At 42.7% G+C, this 22,921-nt stretch overlaps 1 protein-coding gene across 1 annotated transcript in view; it reads right to left on the reverse strand.

Moving 5' to 3' along the window:
- Positions 1–8,143: 8,143 nt before the first annotated feature.
- The window catches only part of LOC137521308 (sorting nexin-19-like), a 106,130-nt gene continuing 91,352 nt past the window's right edge, over positions 8,144–22,921 (reverse strand). Inside the window, exons 12-13 of the mRNA XM_068240409.1 lie at positions 20,257–20,298; positions 8,144–8,243 (exon numbers count right to left, since the gene is read on the reverse strand). Coding sequence (XP_068096510.1) covers positions 20,295–20,298 — 4 coding nt within the window. The 3' untranslated portion in view covers positions 8,144–8,243; positions 20,257–20,294. The remainder of the gene's footprint in view (positions 8,244–20,256; positions 20,299–22,921) is intronic.

Genomic DNA, 22,921 nt, shown 5'->3' on the forward strand with positions numbered 1-22,921 from the left:
GAGGTACTTAGAGTCACAAAGGTGCATGTGATGATGAACTCAGGAACTCAGACTGCAGCGTACTGCCTTTTGGTGAAATCAGAAGCCTCAATGAGAATCTCTGTATCTAGCAAGTTAAGCATTGAGATAATTCATTTTTTTAATCTTTATAAACAGTCCTTAACCGAGCTTTGTGCCAGCTGTGGTGTGTCCCACTCTTGACAACAGAAACACTGGATCAGAGTGAAGAAATAATACTGATATGAGGCATCAGAGCATGGAGTCGCTGTTCTGTAATGTTAAAGTGTTAAGTGCCATCAGTCAGTGTCAGCACTGTGAAGCAGACAATACTGACCGTCATAAATGGATTATCTCTTCCCACACACTCTCCTTTTAGAGGCCCAGGCCTACCCGCTGGTCTTTCACATGATGCACTCAAGTGAGACAGCAGTTTCCTCAATAGAGACCCTTACCAATTGCTATTATTACAAAACCTGGCCACTGAGGCCATTTATAACAGAGGCCACCCAGCCCTTGTGTCATGGAAAAGCTGTCCTTCCTTTAATCCTATTTTTCCTTTAATCTCTCCCCCTCCCCTTTCTCAGTGTTTGTATATTGTGAGAGGGGGAAATATGTACCGGGTGCTAAGCTCCCTGGGGTGAGCAACCTTTTCAGGTATAGAGACCAGTCCAGTGGCTTTGCCTTTAAACAGTGGTGTGTTTATTTACAGCTATTTACACAGGTGCATAAAAAGGTGCTTCAAAACAAAGTAAATTCAAAAACAAAACCCTAGCCGTGTCTCGGCTCTAACTATACAATATATACAATTCTACCTATAGACTGAACAAGCCTTATGCTTTGTTAGTCACACTGCAACAAATGACAGTTTTTAACCGGTTCAGCCTCACAGCTATTTTCACCTTAAGGACTGAAGCAATTTTCCCCTGTCAGCGCTGCTCTCATTCATTCGCTAATAGCTTTATCACTACTCATCACACATAAATTATTTAGATCTTGTTTTTTTCACCACAAATTTGGCTTTTGGGGGGTGACATTTGTTTTTAGTAACTACTAAAATGTCTATGTATTTTAAAGAGAAAAACGAGGGAAAAAATGAAAAAATACACTTTCTCCAATTCCAGCCTCTATAGTTTTAAAATGAACAATGCTACTGAACATTTTACCCACACATTTTATCTGCCTATTTTGTCGTGGTTATCACAAGATTTAAATTATGTCCCTAGTACATAGTATGGCGACAATATGTTATTTGGAAATAAAGGTGCATTTTTTCTATGTTGTGGTTTTTGTTTTCTCATTGCACACTACCAATGATTACAAGCCTTTATTTGAAAAAAAAAAAAAACAGTAATACATCCTCATGACATACATATTTAAAAAGCCGAGTCCCTAAGGTAACTATTTAAGTATTCACTTTTCAATTCTGTCACTTTTGGTGTTTTTTACAAGTGTATTAGTTTGGTGCAGAGTATATGAAAATAACAATTGCATTGCTTTTCATTTCATTTGCTGCTAAAACAAAACCACATCACATATGCCTAATCTCTCGAAGACCCCAAATACTATTCTCTTGCTTATCCCGGTGAGAATGATACCCTATACACATAATCAGATAGCTTCTTGGCCACACAACACTCTGTTAACCATGAGCAGCACTAATGCAATTTTCAAGGCCATTTTTTGCAACAAAAGTAATACAGTCATTCTTTGTTCGCAAAGCCCCTGGAGTGTCAGAACATTTGAAACAGGTCACAAATGTCACTATTCTGAAAACTAGAGACCCAGGCCTACTGAGATATACATATTTTAAAACAATTGGACTTCTGCGGTTTTGCTAAAATTGAATCATAACTTGGAAAATGATATTTTTTACATCTTTTTTTCACTTTGGCACTATAAAAAAAATCTGATGACTTAGGCCTCAGTCCTAAAACACACCAAAATGTATTCTACAGCTCATCACGGTTAAAATGATACAACATATGCCTTACTTAGTAACAAATGGTTGTGTGCAGCAATCAATTATACCCAATGTGCACTATTTTTTTTTTTGCACTAATTGTTGCAGAGCTATTGTTTGTTTGCATATTCCCAGGAGAGATTGGAATCAAACAAAGACCGCACATGACACCATCATAGAAGGCTAACAACCAGGGCTATTCATCAGTAGGTATTTTGTGAGCTACCTTCTCAAAGGAACACTGCAAAAGGAATTTTCACATTGCCCTGGTTATAACAAATCCAAAATGTGGCCAATTTGAATATATCACTTCTCTTCACAGTGATAACAAATACATTGGAACTTACCATTGGATGTCTTGCAGAATTAGAGAAAAGCCAGAGGCCATAAGTCAGGGGTCAGGCAGATCCAAGAGTCAGAAGATGGGAGCAGCAGGGTCCAAAGTTCAATTTTGAACTTACTTTGTGTTTTCTTTTTCCTCAAAAAATTCAGTTTCCGCCAACACCCCAAAAACATAGGGGTATGCCAAATGTGAGCTCCTTTGAGGGTCTGTAAGTTACATGAATATATAGGAAGGGGGAAAATGCCAGTCAAATATGTCCAGGTAAAGAAAAAAAAAACACAAAAAAAAAGAGAAACAAAAACACAAAAAAAAGGAAAAAAATAAATTAGTAATCTGCAAGTGTGTGGTATGCCCTAAAGCACTTGATAACACACAGTGCTGGGGCTGAGGGGCAATCTGGGTAAAAATACCGTGACTCACACCGTCTCTTGTGTTTCACACACACTCTGCATCTTCTCAGGGGGGCTTTTTTCACTTCATTGGGGGGAATTAGTTCAGGGAAATGTCTCTCCCTCAGTCGAATTGAGTTCTCCAAATGGATAGGATCCTGTTGTGCAATTTGGCCAGGGGAATACATTAGGGACTTGTGGACTTGAATCTGGAACTCAAGAAAGGTAATCTGTTGGCTTGTTGGTGTTGTGGTGGTTTTTAGATAGACCACAAATGCATTGTGCATGGTCATCTGCAACAAGAAGAATGTTATTTTTTTGTACCATGCTTTCCTTCTTCTTCTTAATAAATAAGGCGCCAAGACTTGGTCTGATAAGTCCACTGCTCCCATATTTTTATTGTAGGCGACTATGGCCTCTGGCTTTGTACGTTGTTCCGTTCTGGATGTGGCAAGAACTGTGGCCTCAGTATGGATGGTGGATAGCATCATCACCTCCCGCTTGTCGTGGAACTTTAATGCCAGGAGCTCTTCAGATCTGAGTGCGTAGGACTCTCCTCTGCATAGTTTTTTTATTTACTACCTGTGGGGGGAGGCCTTTACGGTTTGCTCTCACCGTCCCACATGCGCCAGTCTGGACTGAGAAGAGGAACTTGAACAGTGGCACACTTGTATAAAAGTTGTCCAAGTAGCCTTGGTGGAGAAGTGTATTCAGTAGGTCCACCACTATTTTGCCACTGGTGCTAATGTACTCAGGGCACCCAGCTGGCTGCAGAATGGAGTCTTTGCCTTCATAAATTTTAAAAGTGAAGGTATAGCCAGTGCCACTCTCGCATGCCCTATAAATTTTCACCCCACATCTTGCCCTCTTGCTTGGGATGTACTGTTTCATGGAAAGTCTCCCATGAAACGGTACCAGGGATTCGTCCACAGCTATTTCCCGGTGTGGGGTATATACATCCATGAACACTGCACTTAGGTGGGTCAACAGGGGTCTCAATTTAAACAGTCTGTCATGGTCAGGGTCGGTATGATTCACACTTTGCATGTTGTCATTTAGGTGCATGTTGTCATTTAGGTGAAAAAACTTTGACAACAGCTCAAAACGCTGCCTGCGCATTATTGCTGGATAGAGGGGTGCATTATGATAAAGGTCCAGTACATTTTTATCTGGGGCTTTGGGGTGATGCTCATGCTGAGCGTGAGGCCTACATAGGCCTTTATTTCGGGCATGTTGGTGGGGTGCCATTTTCTGGTGATATAGTTGGTGGGGTGGTCAGCTAAAAATTGTAGAGCAAATAAATTAGTTTGCTCTACTAAATGCTCCCACATTGCCTCTGTCATGAAAAGCTGGAAAATGTCAATTGGTGCCTGATTGACAATGGGCACTGACACACCAGCGGTGACTGTGAGGGTGGGATGTTGGGCGCAGCATAATTAGGGGGTTCCCAGGTGCCATTTAACATATGAAGCGGTACCTCCTGCCTGCGAGGTACCTGTGGCTGCCTACCCTGTCTGCGCCTAGCGCCCCCTGGCGCACTGCTGCTAGCAGCAGCGGGGTTGCCCACAGAGCCCTCTGCTGGGTTGCCCACGGAGCCCTCTGCTGGGTTGCCCACGGAGCCCTCTGCTGGGTTGTCCACTGAGCCCGATGCTGGGTCGCCCACGGAGCCCGATGCTGGGTCGCCCACGGAACCCCCTGCTGTGGACAGTCCTGATGTTCCCTCATCAGCGGACTCAGGACTTGGGTCCCTCCTCAAGCGGCGTGATGGCGGCCCTTCGGACTCTGAAGATTCAGATCCTGAACCAGAGCCGGACGGAGGGAGCCAATCACTACCTGACTCATCCTCGCTGCTGCTCTGCTGGAGGATGGTGGCTGCCTCCACCACAGAATAGAGCCTCCTTGCCATTATTTAGAAAGGGATAGATAAAGATGAAAAATATAAAGCGATAGAAAGATTTTTTTTTTTAAAGTGACAGTTTTTTTTTAAAGTTTTTTTTTTTTGGGGGGGGAGGGGGGGTGTAGAGGGGGGTTGTAGAGGGGGTAGAGAGGGGGGGGGGGAGGACAGTAGAGTATAGATAGTAACAGATCGGAAGAAATAGATCACAATAGATCAGTGATCAATAGATCTGTAGGGAATAAATGGCCAAGGAGAGGGCGAATCAGGGATTCTGGGCAGTTATGGGGTTAAAAATTTAGGGATGGGGGGCAAATTTTATTAAAAGAAAGTCCTACCAGTTTATCTGTCAGTCTGTCTCTCAGCTCCTGTCACCACAGAACAGTGATTGATCTGTGTGACAGGAGCTGAGAGACAGAGAGAGGGAAACCTTTTATTTACAAACATTATTAAGAATTCACATTGTTACTGGATGTAACTATGTGAATTCTTTACTTCCTTTGCTCTGATTGGCTCAGAGGAGCGCTGGCTCCTCTTCACCAAACAGCACGGCTTGTAAGCCGTCGGGGACGAGCACGCACCGCGCGCGCACACGCGGAAGTGCGCCTGGACGCGGACTCTCGTCCAGATAGACTTCAGCTGCCGCTGCCTGGACGAGCTTGCTCGTCCATATAGGCTGAAGCGGTTAAACCAACCTTTTAGCTCCATGCAGACCAACCTGTCTGCTCCCCAGGTTACAGAGCAATGAATGAGAGCAGGGCTTAGCTATTTAACATAATCCACCTCCTGAATACTAATTAATGAATCCGTTGGATTCCTGGAGTGGATCACAGCTCCCTGTATGCAAAGCATAGAAGTCTGGGTGATGTATAAACTCCTGACAGGACTTTTCCAGGCTCTCTGTTAGCCATCCTGCTACAATATCTAATTCACCACTGCCTGTCTGTCTATCTGGACAATCCAAAATGTATTTTAATTACTAAGTACCACTGACTGTCCATTATAGAATGTTTCAGTCTATTTTCTCCAACTGCATTAATTTCACATACAAGACTAAATAGCTACCTTTCTTATTGCAGCCAATAAAGTATTATACGAAAGTTTGCTTTTTTTGTTCTGAAAATAGTGAAATGGTCTGTTTAACAAAGGATAAAAGTTGGTTTCAACCCACATTCACTAGCATAATATTCTCCTACTTTATAAAACATTTTCAATGTTATTTGATAAAATCACCTAAAAAATTTACATCTACCATCTAGAATCGTACATCTTCCGTGGGAGATGTTAGATTTGTAAAAAGCACCCTATTTATAAAGTGATTAATGCTGTATCTGTCTTAAGACTTAATGGTGAAAAGTCTATAACTTCCAGATCTTTCTTCGAGGGATATTTCTTTGGAACCAGTCCTGGAAAATACACTGCAATCAGGGAAGTATTACGATATTGGTGGGCATGTTATGGGAGGATGTAATTCACCCCTGGAAGGAAACAATCTGCATCATAACCTTGGGATGGCATTCTCCAGATGTAAACTAGACCAGAGGTCAAAAACAATGTAAAGCTCGACTCATCTGACCAAATTAAATGTCTTGATTACTCCATAGTGCAGGTTTGATGACTTTGGTACCACTGTCTCCTCTTAGGATAATTTGCATCACTGATGAGTGGATTTGCAATGGCAGCTCTTCCACAAAAACCTTCTTACTGTTTTAGTGTTGATAGTGTTTGTGAGTTCAGTATTCAGCTCAGCAGTCACTTTTGCAACTGTAAACTTATTTTTTCATTGCAACCCTACGTAATGTTGGTTTTGTCCCTGTCACTTAACACCCATCTGTCCACGCAGGCGTTTGTCAAATGCGATTTTTTCCAGTCTTTGTGCAATCATAATCTTGGATACTGTGTCACATGATACATAAAACACTTCCACTACCTTGGTAACAGAAGCACCCACCATACAAGCTTTAAGAATTTGGAATTCCATCAACTAGACAAGCTTATATAGTTGCATTATGCAACAAAAGACTGCACCCATCTACAAACTCTGCTATAGCAATTATGTTAATTAAGGCAAGTATTTTGCCAGGTGTTTACATATTTTTGTCCACTCCCTTGCTTCTGCTTTGATGGCTGGGTTGTCCACATCCTGTTAGGTATAGAAGTTGGTCTAGAACTGCCAGGAGAGGAGATATACTTTATGTCTTCATTGGTGGCAGTGGAGTGATGAAAAAGCACTCCTTTTATTTCCTCTGAAGATCCGCTTGCCGGGAGGGTTGCGCAGGCACACTAGTGGCTCTTCGCTCGAGCTCCGGAGGAAACAGCCGAGCCTGATCGGGTCCGCTCTACCGTGCAGGTGCAAGCCATCTGTGCAGTAGAAAGGACATGATCGGGCTTAGCTATTTCCGCCAGAGCAGATGCCCGAGCGGAGAGCCACTAGTGTGCATGTTAAAGTCAGGCAACGTAAATATTATTGTGGCTCTGCTTTCGGGGCTGCCAGCACTGGATCGGACAGGCGGAGGGAGATGGACGATGACTCATTAGGATCCAGAGGCTTCCCCTCCCAAGGTAAGTACCCTCAAAGTCTCTTTTGTCTCTACAGGTCTACTTTAAAGCACGCTGCGTATACAAACATGAAAAATATAAGCATCAATTTGCAAGTGCCTATAACAAATAGGTGTACGGAACATTCTGAGCATCTGTAAGGTGGCATTAAAATAGATCAATAAATATTAATGTATTATGCTTTCCAAATAACTTCTAGAACAGCCTTTCTCAACCTTTTTACCCTGGAAAAACCCTGCAAATAACTTTTAGATCTCAAGGAACCCCTGCAAACAGTTTTTGGATCTCGAGGAACCTCGTGCATTTTTTTTTTTGCAGGAGGCATGGTTTTTAAAAGTAGGTGAGGCTGTTTATTTTGCTACCCCCTATTACAACGCCACTCATTATACTGTCTCCTTATTCTAGTGCTTTTTATTAAATTATTATTCTGACCAAATTGATGCTTCTTATTACAGTATCCCCTATTATAATGTGCTCTTTTATACTTCTCCCCACAACTGGGGAAAATGCCAAGGAACGCCTGCAGAGTACTCAAGGAACCCTGGGGTTCCAGGGTTGAGAAAGCCTGTTCTAGAATAACAGATAATGTCTACTATATTTTTACACAGCAGAAGAAAAGGCAGAAACATAGGTGGTTAACCCCCCCCCCCCTCCCAGTATGTCAGACTGAAGCCTACAAAGTTAGGGTCTCAGGGCCCCGCGAGCGACCTCATGTAAGTGTTTTCAATGCAATGAACTTTTTCTCCTTTTTCTCCTGAGCTTTTTCTTAGGAAATAATTTTCATCTTTTCCTTAAATTAACTTTTTAGCATTTTACAACTGAAAAAGTACCCAAAAGTTGGTGAAAAAGTACTATCAAAAGTATTTTGCGTATTCTCTTGCTTGCTGGTGGTTTAAAGGGCATTTTATGACAAGGTGACAAAATATCATCAAGGAGAAAACTCAGGAGAAAAAAAAAATTGCATATGGTTCATATAATTCTTTAAATTTTGCTCTCACTATATTTTTACAGGATTTTATTTCCGTCTCATTCCATGAACATCCCAGATTTTCAGTGGATGATGCACTGCATTGCTGCTTGTAGATATTCTGCATGAAGCTGACAAAAAGAAAATGGAATAGATGTCACCAGAGCAGACTCCAGCCATTTTGTAAGATTAAGATATATTTAGTATTGTACCTCTAGATTGTAAGCTTGCAAAGGCAAATGTTTGTAAAATGTTGTAGATTTTGTTAATCTTGTCCACTAGATTCCTGAAACTAAATCTAGACAAAATGGAATTTATGATCTTCCCACCCCGGCCATCCCTGAACCTCCCAGATGTGTATGCGACTGTTAAGCCCGCTGTCTGGGTGTCACCCTGGACTCCGCACTCTCCTTCACTACTCACATCCAAAATCTCACAAAGTCCTGCAACATCTCCACCTCCACCTCTGTAACATCTGCAAGATCCACCCTTTCCTGACTCATGCCACCACCAAACTCCTCATCCATGCCCTCATAATTTCCCGTCTTGACTACTGCAATGCCCTTCTGTCTGGTCTCCCTATGACTCGAACTGCCCCACTGCAGTCCATCATGAATGCAGCAGCGAGAATTATCCACTCCTCCACCACGGTGGCTCCCCTCGGTGAATCCCTTCACTGGCTACCAATCCAGTCCAGAATCAGGATTCAAGATACTGTGTCTGACCTTCAATTCTGTCCACAAAACCTGTCCAACCTACATTTCTGATCTTACTCAGAGGTTTACACCTAGCCACTCCGCTTCTCCAATGAACTAATTGTTAGGTAGGGCTGATGTCGTCAGGACTTCTTTATGTAATAACCCTGCCAGCAGAACAAGCCCCCCCCCCCCCCCCCCCTTGCACGAGCAATTACACCCCTGTCCCCCGTATACGCCCGGTTCTTGGAAAAATTGCCTGATGCTGAAGTGGTCCTTGGGTCAAAAAAGGTTGGGGACTACTGCTATAGTAAACTAATTTCCCTGGTCCCTTGGAGTTTACTATAAAGGGATTCTAACTGCAATTGCTTTACTATTGTGTTTGGCTCATGGTAATTGCATCAAATATAAGTCAGCTTATGTTTAGCTGTTTTGGGACACACTACGCAATAATCAAAGAAGATAGTACCGTCTGGTATATGGTACATATACCATATAGTATATGATATGGATATAGTATGGAACTAGTACCATGTTTATAATGTTTGAATAGATAGCTATTGAGTGTGTATTTTAACCCCCCTGGCGGTATGATTATTAACAGATTTTAGGCTTTTCAGCCCGTTGCAGACCCTTACATTTAGGAAAAAAATAATGCTGCCAGCATGCCTGCAGCAGCCCCAGCACTTACTCACCTCCCTGGGCACCCTGCATTGAGCTCCTGGGAGTTTACCAACCCGATTTGCTATTTACATTTACGTGTCATGGGTTAACTTCTGCCATGAGCAATGTTTTTATGCATTTTAGATATCCGTTGTATTATATGGGATGTTTTTCTATTTTTCACAGTATGAGATATAAATATTTTGATTTTATGGCATTATCTTCATGGTGTTCCTCATTTCAAGTTTATCATAGCATTGAGTTTTTATAGCCTGCCATCTAATTTCAAACTTATAACAAACATGACCAGATTTGTGGCAAGGCCACATAGGCCGATGCCTAGGGTGGAAGATTTGAAGTAGATGAGGAGGGGCTACCCCAGCACACAAACCAGGACAATCCGCAGTCATGCTGCTTTCTGTGCACATCACGGGTGGCTATGGACTTGGCCCTGCAGAGTGATGAAGTGAGCATCAGTCACTTGTCTCTCCAGGCTCCAGCGCAGAAGCTTCAGTCTCTCCTGTCAGCTGCTGTGCTGCTTGCTCTCCCTCCAGCCGGCGATTCATGGTAACGTGGCAGTGAGTCACATGTGAGAGATGCTGGCTGGAGAGAGGTGTTGAAGAGCGTGTCATGTGGTGCAGGAAGAGACTGTGAGTGCCCCAGCGTGTGAACAGCAGCTTACAGAGCGGAGGTTCGGGACTGCCGTGCAGTGTTCCATAATCCATTGAAAGCAGCGGCTCACAAGAACAAGGGTCCTGAAGAATTGTTACCAAGCTGTACTTTACATCAGGAAGCTTGAAAAACTCAAATGGACAGATAATCAAGAGCCGTTGATAGTGCAGTATGTTAGCACAATTAAGAGTCACATAAACAAAGTGAAAGGAAACTCACAAAAGGTGGCTTACCACTAAGGCAACCACTGTAACTGCAGGTGGGAAGATTAGACCTGACCCTACTTGGGTTAAAAGTTGCCCTCTGTAGACAGGAAACAATAGTGAATGAAACCCCTCCACCAAGGGTGGACTTGAAAGACAACTTTACTTACGGTAACGTCTTTTCCAGTAGTCAGAAGGACAGCACCCCTGGTGAGACTTGTCTCCCTCCCAATCGTGGACAGGAACTGCAAAAGAAAAGATTTGCATAACAAATTGGCAGCCATACATAAGCCACTATCTTACCACCAGTAACTCAGTTAATACAATAGATGACACGGACCGCATAGATGCTCACTTACATAATTATTATTCCACCCAAAAGAAGGGCGGGTTGCAGGGGTGCTGTCCTTCTGACTACTGGAAAAGACGTTACCGTAAGTAAAGTTGTCTTTCCCAGAACGTCATTGGACAGCACCCCTGGTGAGACGATGTACAAGATATAGGATCTAGGGAGGGACCACTGCCTGCAGCACCTTCCTTCCAAATGATAAGTCTGCTGCAGCCGAGATGTTTAGGCGATAATGTTTCACAAAAGTGTTCTGACTTGACCAGGTAGCAGCTCTGCATATCTGTTCTATAGATGCCCCTGCCCTCTCTGCCCAGGAGGTTGATATTGCTCTTGTAGAATGAGCTCTGATTGGAGAGATTAAATGCTTTCCTTGAACCTGATATGCTGATGTGATAGCCTGTTTTATCCATCGTGCCAGCGTTGCTTTGGAAGCTTTGTTGCCTCTTTGTTTTCCAGCAAAAAGGGTGAACATTGCGTCAGTTTTCCTCCAGGAACTTGTTCTTTCCATGTAGTGTATAAGACATCTCCTTACGTCAAGGGAATGGAGTCTCCTTTCCTTTTCATTACTAGGATTCTCGCAAAAGGAGGGTAGGAAGATCTCCTGATTTCTGTGAAAAGAGGAAACTACCTTGGGTAGAAAGGCTGCATCAGGACGTAATGTTATTCTATCCTCTGAAATGGTGCAATAAGGCTCTCTAATGGATAGTGATTGTAATTCACCAATTCTCCTGGCTGAAGTAATTGCCAGCAGGAAAATGGTCTTTAAGGTAAGAAATTTTTCCGAAATTTGCGCTAATGGCTCAAACGGAGCCTCACACAAACCCTGTAAAACAATGTTTAAATCCCAAGCAGGTACTTTTGTTTTAATTGCTGGCTTAAGTCTCTTTAAAGCCTGAAAAAAACGTACAATTAGATTTTCTTCTGCCAGTCGTTTTTCTAAAAACACACTAAGAGCAGATACCTGTACTTTCAGGGTGCTGATACTAAGACCTTTCTTATATCCACACTGAAGAAATTCCAATACGGATTTGAGAGATGAATTGTTAAAGGATCTTTCCCTACACCAATCGTTAAATATTCTCCAGGCTTTCTGGTATATTTCTCGAGTCACTTTTTTCCTACTCTGTATCAAAGTTTCTGATAGTTCATCTGAAAACCCTTTGGACTTCAGGATGCCCCATTCAGGTTCCAAGCTGAAAGGTGAAGCATGTGTAAGTTCGGATGCCATACTGGACCTTGAGATAGCAAGTGTGGCAGAGGAGGAAATATTATCGGATCTGTTACTGCTAGTGCCCTCAGTGACGTGAACCATGGTTTTTTTGGCCACAGTGGAGCTATTAAGATTACTCGAGCCTTGTCCTGTATAATCTTCTTTATCACTCGTGCTAGCAACGGAACTGGAGGAAATGCATACATCATTACTTCCCCCCAATTGATCGAGAAGGCATCTACTTTCCATGGTAGATCTTCTGGAAACAGGGCACAAAATTGTTGGCATTTCGTATTCACTCTCCTTGCAAACAAGTCTATTTTTGGGCAGCCCCATTGTAACGTCACCTGCTGGAATATTTCCTGATCTAATGACCATTCGTTCGCATCCAACCTCTTCCTGCTGAGGTAGTCTGCCAGTTGGTTTGAGGTTCCTTTTAAGTGTGTCGCTGTTAAGGATGAGAGATTCCTTTCTGACCAAAATAGGATCCTCGTCGTCTTTTCCCATAAGGATTGACTCCTCGTACCCCCTTGTCTGTTTAGGAAAGCCACCACACTCTGATTGTCTGTCCTTATCCTCACATGAGACTTCTTGATTTGGGGCCCGAAATGTAGTAAAGCTTGCCACACTGCTTGCAGTTCTCTGTTGTTTGATGACTGTGAACTGATCGTCATACTCCAGGCTCCCTGGGCCGGTTGAGAATTGAAGTGGGCTCCCCAACCCCATAAACTGGCGTCGGTTGTAATTGTATTCTGATGAGGAAAACTCCACAGACGACCTGGAGATAGATGATCCAGCTGTTTCCACCAAAGCAGAGAAGCCTTTATACTCTGTGGAATGACGATTTTCTTGTCCAGTGACGTCATAGACCTGTTCCAAGATTTTAGTATCCACATCTGTAAGAATCTTGCATGGAACTGCCCCCACTGGATTGCCGGAAAGGAAGAAGTTAGAAGACCTAGAAGTGCCATGGCCTTTCTTAGCGATATGCTTCTCAATTTCTGAAACGAGAGAACATTGTCAATAATAGCACTGATCTTCCTATCAGGTAACAACAATTTTTCCTTTCTAGTAGAAATAATGAAACCCAAAAACTCTAAGGATTGGAAAGGAACTAGGGCAGACTTTTCCCAATTAATCAACCAACCCAAATCCTGGAAGAAGCTCAAAGTTGTAGTTATCTGATCAAAAACGGATTTCTCAGAAGACCCCCATAATAAAAAATCATCAAGGTAACCGACAATATTAATCTGTTTTAACCTGAGAAGGGCTAGTACCTCAGACATAACCTTGGTGAATAGCCATGGAGCTGAAGATAATCCGAAAGGTAAGGCATTAAACTGAAAATGTCTTACCTCTCCTTCCATCCACACGGCGAACCTTAGGTATTGTTGGCAGGACAAATGGATTGGCAGATGAAGATATGCATCCTTCAGGTCTAGAGATGCCAAGAAGTCGTCTTTCTGTAAGAGATGAACTACAGATCGGATATTGTCCATCCTGAACTTTCTGTATTTGACCCTCAGATTTAGTTTCTTTAGATTTAGAATAAATCGATAGGTTCCCTGAGGTTTCCTCACCAGGAAGACTGGAGAGTAGAATCCTTGTTCTTTTTGGCATGCTGGAACCTGGCGAATTACCCTTTTCTGAAGAAGTGACCTTATTTCTGATTGAAGGGCTATTCTTAAAGATGGGTCTTTTGGACAAGGGGTTAGGACAAAATTTTGAGGGGGAGGCTGCTCGAACTCTATTTTGTAACCTTCTAATATTATATTCAGTAACCACTGATTGCTGAAGAGTTGTTGCCATTTTTCGAAATAGTTGGTGACTCTCCCCCCCACTGGAATGATGGCGTCATTGCTTGTTTGTCTTTTTGGTATTAGTAGAGGTATTGGGGGGTCTTTGTTGTCTATAAGGGGCCCATCTTCTACCCCTGGAAGATTTGTTATCCGCTTCATTTTTGGCGGGGGCCCGAAATGGCCGCTTATTTTGAAAAGGGCGCTTCCTTGGGAAATTCTTCTTATTATCCGCCGTACGATCTAGTGTATCGTCCAGCTTTGAACCGAACAGCAGATTACCTTCACAGGGGATACCACAAAGCTTAGATTTTGAGGAAGTATCCCCATTCCAGGTTTTAACCCATACTCCCCTTCTAGCCGAGTTGACTAGCGCCGTGGTTCGGGCTGCCAACTTTACTGTATCATCTGCCGCATCAACCATGTAATTTGAGGCATTCGTAATTTTTGGGAAGTCATTTAGAATTTCTTCCCTAGAAACTCCATTAGCAATCTTAAATTGCAGGTCTGATAGCCAAGTTTTCAGAGAACGACTAACTGCTGTTGATGCCACAGCCGGTTTGAAAGTTAATGAAGCCGACTCCCAAGCCCTACGCAAAACATTATCCATTTTTTTTGTCTATTGGATCTTTTAGGTTACCAAAGTCTTCAAACAAAAGGTCTGATTTTCTTGACACCCTGGAAAAGGAAGGATCCAGCTTTGGCGGAGGACCCCAACAAGCCTGATCATCCGGGGCAAAAGGGTAGCGCTTAGATAAAGATTTGGGCCAAAAGGCCCTTTTCTCAGGATTTTCCCATTCTTTCTTAATCATAGATTTAAGAGTAGAATGGACCGGAATGTATCTAGATTGGGGGTCCGCCAAACTTTCATACATCTGATCCAGGGGTGTCAGGGGTTTTTGCTCTGATCTAATACCCATTGTTTCATGCATGGAGGTTAGGAGATCTTTCATTAAATCTGGGGAAAAAGCAAATTTCTGTGATTTCTCAGCTTTTTCTATCTCTTCACCCTCAGATATCTCTTCTAATGCAGATATTTCCCCCTCAGAGAGTTCCGAGCCCTCTATATCACTCTCCCTACTCCTCCTAGCCTGCACAGGAATACGTGCCGCCGGAGTAGGAGAAGACCCAGTATTGATAGGTATAACAGCAGCGTCACTGCTAGGGTCAGGAACATCAGCAGGGTTGGGGGCTACAGCTTGAGAAGAAATAGCAGAATCCTTAATTTCTTTGATTGCTGAAGACATTTCCGCCCGCATCCAACCCATCAGATCTTTAAATATGACAGGGGATTCATCTTTAACCAGTTTATTTGTGCAATCCTGGCACAACTTTTTAGAGGATGAGGATGACAAGCGAGTGGAGCAAATGGCACATTTCTTCGCAGATTTGCTAGATCCACTTGATGCATGCTGACTCTTGTCAGTTTTATCATGTTTTTCAGGCTTTTCATGTTTTTCAGGCTATAAAACATAATAATAAGCCAACCATTAGCACCCTCTCTAGTACACACATATATATATATATACACACACTGCATATCTATATTTCCATTGTACTTGCCAGAGAGGTATCTTGGGCTGGCCTGGCAGACTGCGCAGGAGCTGACCCAGAAGCGTCCTCCATGCTCACATAAACCACCAGAGTGAGACAGGGAAAAGGATTAAATCCACATGAACAATAGGGCTCAGCTGACTAGCCCATTAGCATAATTTATTTGCATAGTCCCCCGTCGCGGCACCTGCCGCTTAATAGATATGCATAATTACCTCGTATTTCCGCAGCCCCTGCCGCGCTATTTGCTAATTACCTCAGCGAATCAGCTGATGCTGATTCGCAATCACCTCCGCGGCCCCTGCCGCCCGATCAGAGTCACGCCGGACGCCGTGCGTGACAACTTCCGGGTTGACCCGGAAGTATCTTGGTCTGAAAGCGCGCCTGCGCTATATCTCTGCTGCCTCATACGGAGAAGCCTCCTCCACGCTGCAGGGCTCCGACTGTCCACTGTACAGCATGCCTGGAGCCCTGAAAGACGTTGCCCCTGACCATCTGTCATGGATAGCATCCTGGAGACCTCTCCTCTGCATTCCCGTCCGGGACAGGAAACTGAACTGAGTTACTGGTGGTAAGATAGTGGCTTATGTATGGCTGCCAATTTGTTATGCAAATCTTTTCTTTTGCAGTTCCTGTCCACGATTGGGAGGGAGACAAGTCTCACCAGGGGTGCTGTCCAATGACGTTCTGGGAAATATTAGGTTATAATTTGAACAGAGGCAACAGTGTAAAATAAAATATTTAAGAACAGTTTAAAAAGGGAGGTAGCGGTGGACTTGCCTCCCCAAGCAGACTCAAAATAGTCAGTGTTCAGTAAAAAACAAAAACAAAAAAAAACGTTATTTGTAACTCAAAAATGCAGTGCATTTCACGGTCTATACCCGCTTCTGGTTATGAATACATATCGGTAAAATAGAAATAAACTATTCATAATCTAGTGACATTCAACACAATGGTATACTCAGATTTAATCAGATCAGTGTAATAAAATGGTGGTTATTGGGATTAAAATGAGTAAGAAAAAGAAGGGGGCGTATCCTAAAACTTAACAATGCTAGCTACACATAAATCAATGTGTATAGGCAGCTATGTTCTCAGATGAGCATATGCATATGTTATCCAATCAAGCCCTTTATGAATAACATATGCATGTGCCCATCACATTCAAAGAGATACCTTAAATTTTAAATATATACTATGATATATGTGGGAGTAATCAAGTCTAGAATGCAATTAAAAGTTGTCCTATACTGACATGCAAACCATATGATTTTTTGGTGTTTCTATTATAAATATAATCCACCTTACTAGCGCTCAATGCCCAATAGCTACAACCATCTTTTGATACTTGAGTCTTCTGGCATCTGTACACCTTTAAATGTAAAAAAACAACACAGAAAGATCTCATAGTGCAGGATGTCTGTATACTACTATTACACCACTGTGCTCCCGCAGCCACACACTAGAACAGGCATGGGCAAACTTGGCCCTCCAGCTGCTGAGGAACTACAAGTCCCACAATGCATTGCAGGAGTCTGCATTTGCGTTTGAGTCATGACTGTGGCTGTCATTGTGGGATTTGCAGTTCCTTAACAGCTGGGGGGCCAAGTTTGCCCATGCCTGCACTAGAAACACACAGGTAGTGTACTAATAATAATTGCAGTATTTGTATAGCGCCTTTCTCCTGTCAGACTCAAAGCGCTTGCGAGGCAGCCACTAGAGCGCACTCAGTAGGCAGTAGCAGTATTAAGAAGACTTGCCTAAGAAACTACTTACTGAATACCTGTAAGTGCTGGCTTACTGAACAGGCAGAGCCGAGATTTGAACCCAGGTCTCCTGTGTCAGAGGAGCCACTGTAGATAAGACTCTTCCACCGGGGACTAGGGGGTCACACTCCCCCTCAAGTTCCCTTCTCACCAGATATAATCTTTATATTTGCTTGTCTCTCCACGTTGTCTGCCACATGGGCTAACAACACCTCATAAAAATAAAAAGCTCATGTGTAAAACCATTTTAATCTGAAGCTTCATGCTTAAAATCAATATGCGTACATTAAAATCATCTTTAAACAAAGCCCATCACATAGTCACCATTGCCTCTGGAAGCGTTCCGGTCTCGGCTGTATGTGATCTCCTTCCTTCTCTCAGCTTGTCTCCTAGGCTCCGTCTACTGACCTGAGAAGGTGTTGTACGGTAGCGCTCCACCAAAGTAACTAATTGAAACTGTATGCACTGTGTTAAAACATTTAGCGCAGTTTCTAAAATCCTGTGTTTCTATTATTAATACCAACCACAGTATTACACTGATCTGGTTAAATCTAAATATATAATTGTGTTGAATGGAAGTAGATTATAAATATTTTATTTATATTTTACAATATGTATTCTTAGCCAGTGTTAATCTTGATCTTCCTAGTTGCTCCTGTTACAGCCTGATGAAGCGGCTATAGACCCGCGAAATGCGTTGCATCTTGGAGTTACGAATAAAATAATTTTTCTTTGAAAACTGACTTAAGTCCAAAGCTACCTATTTCGCGCCGTATAAGACACTCCGGAATATAAGACGCACCCAGGTTTAGAGGGCAAAATCCAGGAAAAAAAATAAATAAACTAAACCTGGTGCGTCCATATTTCAGGAGCGTCTTGTACATGACCTCCCCCAAATGGTGTCCTCCTATGTCCTGCTGTCTGCACCCAGTGTGCTGCTGTCTGCCCCCAGTGTGCCTGCTGTCTGCACATTGCTGTCTGCCCCCATGTGTCCTGCTGTCTGCCGGGTCCCCCCTGTGTGTGCTCGCCGGGTCCCGCCTGCTTGCCCCCTTCCTCGTGTCCCCCCGTGTGTGTGCTCGCCGGGCCCCCCTCGAATTGAGAAGCGGCAGCTGCTTACCTCCTCCATCTTGCCCGCGGCGATTGAAAACATCCGGCTTCATCGATGACGCGTCATTACAAGCCGGCACTAGAGGAAGCCGCCCACAGAAGCCGGATGTCTTCAATCACCGCAGGCAAGATGGAGGAGGTAAGAGCTGCCGCTTCTCAATCACAGGGGGGCCCGGGCACACACACGGGGGACACGAGGAGGGGGGCAGGCAGGCGGGAAGGAGGAGACGGCCACAGCAGGACGCACAGGCAGGGAATCCCCGACGGCGGGTTGCGGATCGTATCGGCGGGCGTTCATAAGTCGGGGATTCCCTGCCTTTGCCGTATAAGACGCAGGGACTTTTTCTCCCCATTTTTTTGGGGAGAAAAAATGCATCTTATACGGCGAAAAGTACGTTATATTTTTAAACTGTTCTTAAATATTTTATTTCTACACGCCTTACATCAGGAAGCTCAGGAGTGGTAAGATCAGTGTAACAACTTGGTCTTATGCCAGTACGTCAGTGACTGTGTTTCTCTGTCCGTTGCTTGCCTGTCCTGACTAGATAAAACAGAAATTTTCCACACTGGCACATGCATGTACAAAACCCACACTGACTAACATATTTAACCTGCTGCTGGGCAGACCAGCTCAGACATCAATGAACATTGAGAGAGCCCACAGAGCCCAGGAATCCTGGTCAGGCTCGCCCACGGCCTGTAATATGCCATTTATTTAGATTCACCAATGTTGAGCAGATCTTAAACTGTGTGAGGAGTAAAGACTACATTGGTTTTGATGGCGGACATCTCTTTCTTTACCCCAACCTTTCAAGGAGGACACTATTGCAGAGGATAGTGGGAAAACCACTGCCTGAGGCCATCAGACATAAGGGAGGCACATACAGACAAGCCTATAATTTGCTAGAGGTAGCACTGGAGGTTCACTTTCTCATCTGCTAACCCCATGTCTTCTTCACTAATGTCTCCAACCCTCTAGATCAGTGTGTCTCAAACTTGTCCTCAAAACCCCCCCCAACAGTACATGTTTTGCAGGCTACCTCACCGATGCACAGGTAGGTGGATTCCATGTAACCAAGATACTAATTATCCCACCTGCGCATAGGTGAGGTTGCCTGCAAAACACGCACCCCGTTGGGCGGGAGGGGTCTTGAGAACAGGTTTGAGAAACGCTGCTCTAAATTGTAAGTTCGCAAAGGCCAGTACCTCCTCCTCGTGTTTTTTATTCTGATGTAATTTATCATGTCAACGTGCACCAGTACTGGTGATGTCTCAAAACACTTATCAACATTGTCTGTATTTGTGGATGTACTTATTCTACAGATTTTAAAACCTCTCTTGTATTTAAGTTCCCCACTATTTGTTTTGTACTATGCACAGTTTTAGGGAAGATGTTGATGCTATATATATAATAATAAAAAATAACAATAATGTATGTAGTCAGCCAAACCTGTGGATGGGATTTCTCTGCATATATTATGTCAGTCTGGTGGAGTACAGCCAGGTCATCTTCCTCCACACATCTCCAGCCATCAAGGATCACAGCTTTGTTAGTTGCTAGGGAAACTGGCAGAACTTTTAAGTGACAAGAGCTTATATCCATGAGACAGAGGCTCTGTGAACTCCCACACTGCACCCACCACCATTACATTTAATCACTGACAGCTATTCAAGCCTAACCTTTTTCATTTCTCACCGTCATTGCTTAATTGTCTTCCTTCTGGTTATTTACCTATATACTGAAGGAACCAAGCTGGCTCTGTCAGGATTCAAAGCATGACATTTGCCAGAAAAGGCTCCTCTGTGTTAAGCAGAACGAGGAGGGTCGGGTAGTCAGTGTACACAGCACGTCCAATAAGCAGGAAAAGACCACTTGCTATTGAATAAACCTAATCCACATACACTTCTAATAAACCTTGAGGAGACTGGTGAGACCGCCACACAGACTGAGAAGCAGGACAAGGGAGGATAAAGGTCACTTTGATGTAATTGTGTGGTAGTGAATGTGGAAGAGGGGCAACCTCTCTCTATTCACCACATTATCAGCTATAGTAATACACATAAGCAACCTAGTCATTTACTGAATAATAGCACTTAATAAATGCATGAGAAATTTGAACAATACTCACAGAAGAGAGAATATCTCAGGAACCGAGTTGTACAGTTGTTATCTAAAATAAAGTAATTTTTGTTGTGAAACTATATTCTTATACGGAGTAAGGATTGCATTCTTAAAACAGAAGGGGATTGTAGGCCATCAACTCTCAGCAGGTGGCAAAAAAAAATTACTCTATATAGTTTTGATATTCTAAGGTTCAAGAACACTGGAGATCTTAAAGTAAACCAGAGATCAAAAAGCTATAAAGATTCGATACTTATTCGGGGCTTGCTCCAGCCCCATAAGCACATAAGAGTCCCAGGCCGTCCTCCAGCGGTCTGCCGTTCGGCTGTGATCAGCCCCGTTAATTGCTTCAGTCACATCACTATGGGTCTACTGCGCATGTGCGGGAGGTCCACGCATGCGCAGAAGACCCAGACTGGACCCGACTGAGCCTGTTACCGTGGCTGATTGCTGCTGAACGGCAGACTGAGGGAGGATGGCAAGGAGCTCATACGTGCTTATGGGGCCGGAGGGAACCTCGGGTAAGTATCGAATCTTTGTAGGGTTTGATATCTTGTACAACCATGTACTGCGCATAATGCTCCCAGCAAGGGAAACGCGAGCGAGGACGCACACAGCCAGGGTCATGTCGGCGATAACAAAACTTAGCGTCGGTGGGAGACTGGAGGATTGTTCAGAGACAGGGCAGGCAAAGGTAGGCTGCAGGAAAAAGCCCCAGGTAAATTAAACTTTATTTTTTTAAGACATTACAGGTTTCCTTTTATTCCAGCTTTTGTTCCATCCAATCCATCATATTGCACGATATTTATTTATAAAGCGCCAACATATTACACAGCGCTGTACATTAAAGAGACACTGAAGCGAAAAAAAAATTATGATATGATTTGTATGTGTAGTACAGCTAAGAAATAAAACATTAAGATCAGATACATCAGTCTAATTGTTTCCAGTACAGGAAGAGTTAAGAAACTCCAGTTATCTCTATGCAAAAAAGCCATTAAGCTCTACGACTTTCAAAAGTCGTGGAGAGACCTGTCTTCTGACTTTTATTATCTCAACTGTTTACTTTTTCTCTGCCAGAGGAGAGGTCAAGCTGACCTTATAGTCTGTGTCCAGCTAACTTTTACAAAACCCAAACAAGCACTTCATAACCCACACAATTCAATAGGCAACTCTGTAATGCTCATCCTAAGTGTGTGTCCATTAATAATAGACGTTTGATGGTACAATCTTACCACTTTTATGTAATATAAGGGACTATCTGAAGTATCAATTTAAAGTATTTCCACTAATTTTACCCTTCTCTACATAGATTTGGTAAGACAGTACAATCAAGATTTTATCCTTGATGGGCACCTTGAGCCCTTAACCATTTCAATACTGAGGAGTTTTTCCCCTTCTGTACCATAGCAATTTTCACTTTTCATCGCTCCTTCGATTAATTTGCCTATAACTTGCTTACTAATGAACACAATGAAACAATCTATATCTTGGGGGGGGGGGGGGGGGGGAGCCACAAATTAGGTTTTTTTTTACTAAGAATTATTTTATTCTAAATGCATTTTAACTGGAAAAATAAGAAAAATTGAAAAAATTCAATATTTCTCAGTTTTCATGCCACTATATTTTTAAAGTAATACATGCTACCGTAATTAAAAACCACACATTTTATTTGCCCATTTATCCCAGTTATTAAAACGTTTAAAATATTTCCTTAGTACAATGTACAGCGCCAATATTTTATTTGGAAATAAAAAAGGTGCATTTTTTCAATTGTGCGTCCATCACCAATTACAAGCCCATAATTTCATAAGTTACATCAATATACCCTTTTGACATACGTATTAAAAAAGTTCAGCCCCTAAGGCAGGGGTGTCAAACTCAAATAGACGGAGGGCCTAAATGTATAACTAACATTCATACGAGCACTTCTTTTTGGTGCCTATCACAGTACATGTACGGTAATTTCTGTAACCCTAATGCTTTATTTATGTAATCTGATGACTATGCTTTGCACTACCATGTTTTCACACTTTGTTTAACTCTGTTTTAAATTAACATGGTTTTTGACATTAAAAAAAAAATACTATACTGAGGCCTCAATTCACAGAGCTTTATCAAACACTTTATCAAACATTTGATAATTTTCCTCATGGGTAAAATCTAATTTTGAATTCACTAAAGGTGTTATAGATTTATTGATCATTTCATCGATAAAACATTGGATAAATCTATAACACCTTAGTGAATTCAAAATTAGATGTTACCCATGAGGTAAATTATCAAACGTTTGATAAAGTGTTTGGTAAAGCTCCGTGAATTGAGGCCACACAGTGTAGAACTGGTGTGAGGAATTTGTCCTTCCTCAAAGTTTGAATGACTCTGTATAAGTAATCCCACAAGCTGTATACAGATGAGCAGTAGCCTATTAACGCACACCTGAAGTAAGAGGAATATGGAGGCACTCTATTTGCTGCATGCTTATTTCTGGTGTGCGATTTAGACACTATTGCAGCCAAACAAATCAGCTGAAATTGCAAGAAACTGGTATTGTTCAAAATAAAATAAATTGTGGCGGCCACCATGTGCTTTTCACATCAGGTGTACTTAAAATTAGACACAACAAAATGAGACCAGCACTCTAATGGCCCATACTCACGGGCTACTTTATG

The sequence above is a fragment of the Hyperolius riggenbachi genome, chromosome 6 (assembly GCF_040937935.1).
Source record: "Hyperolius riggenbachi isolate aHypRig1 chromosome 6, aHypRig1.pri, whole genome shotgun sequence".
In the NCBI taxonomy this organism is placed as follows: domain Eukaryota; kingdom Metazoa; phylum Chordata; class Amphibia; order Anura; family Hyperoliidae; genus Hyperolius; species Hyperolius riggenbachi.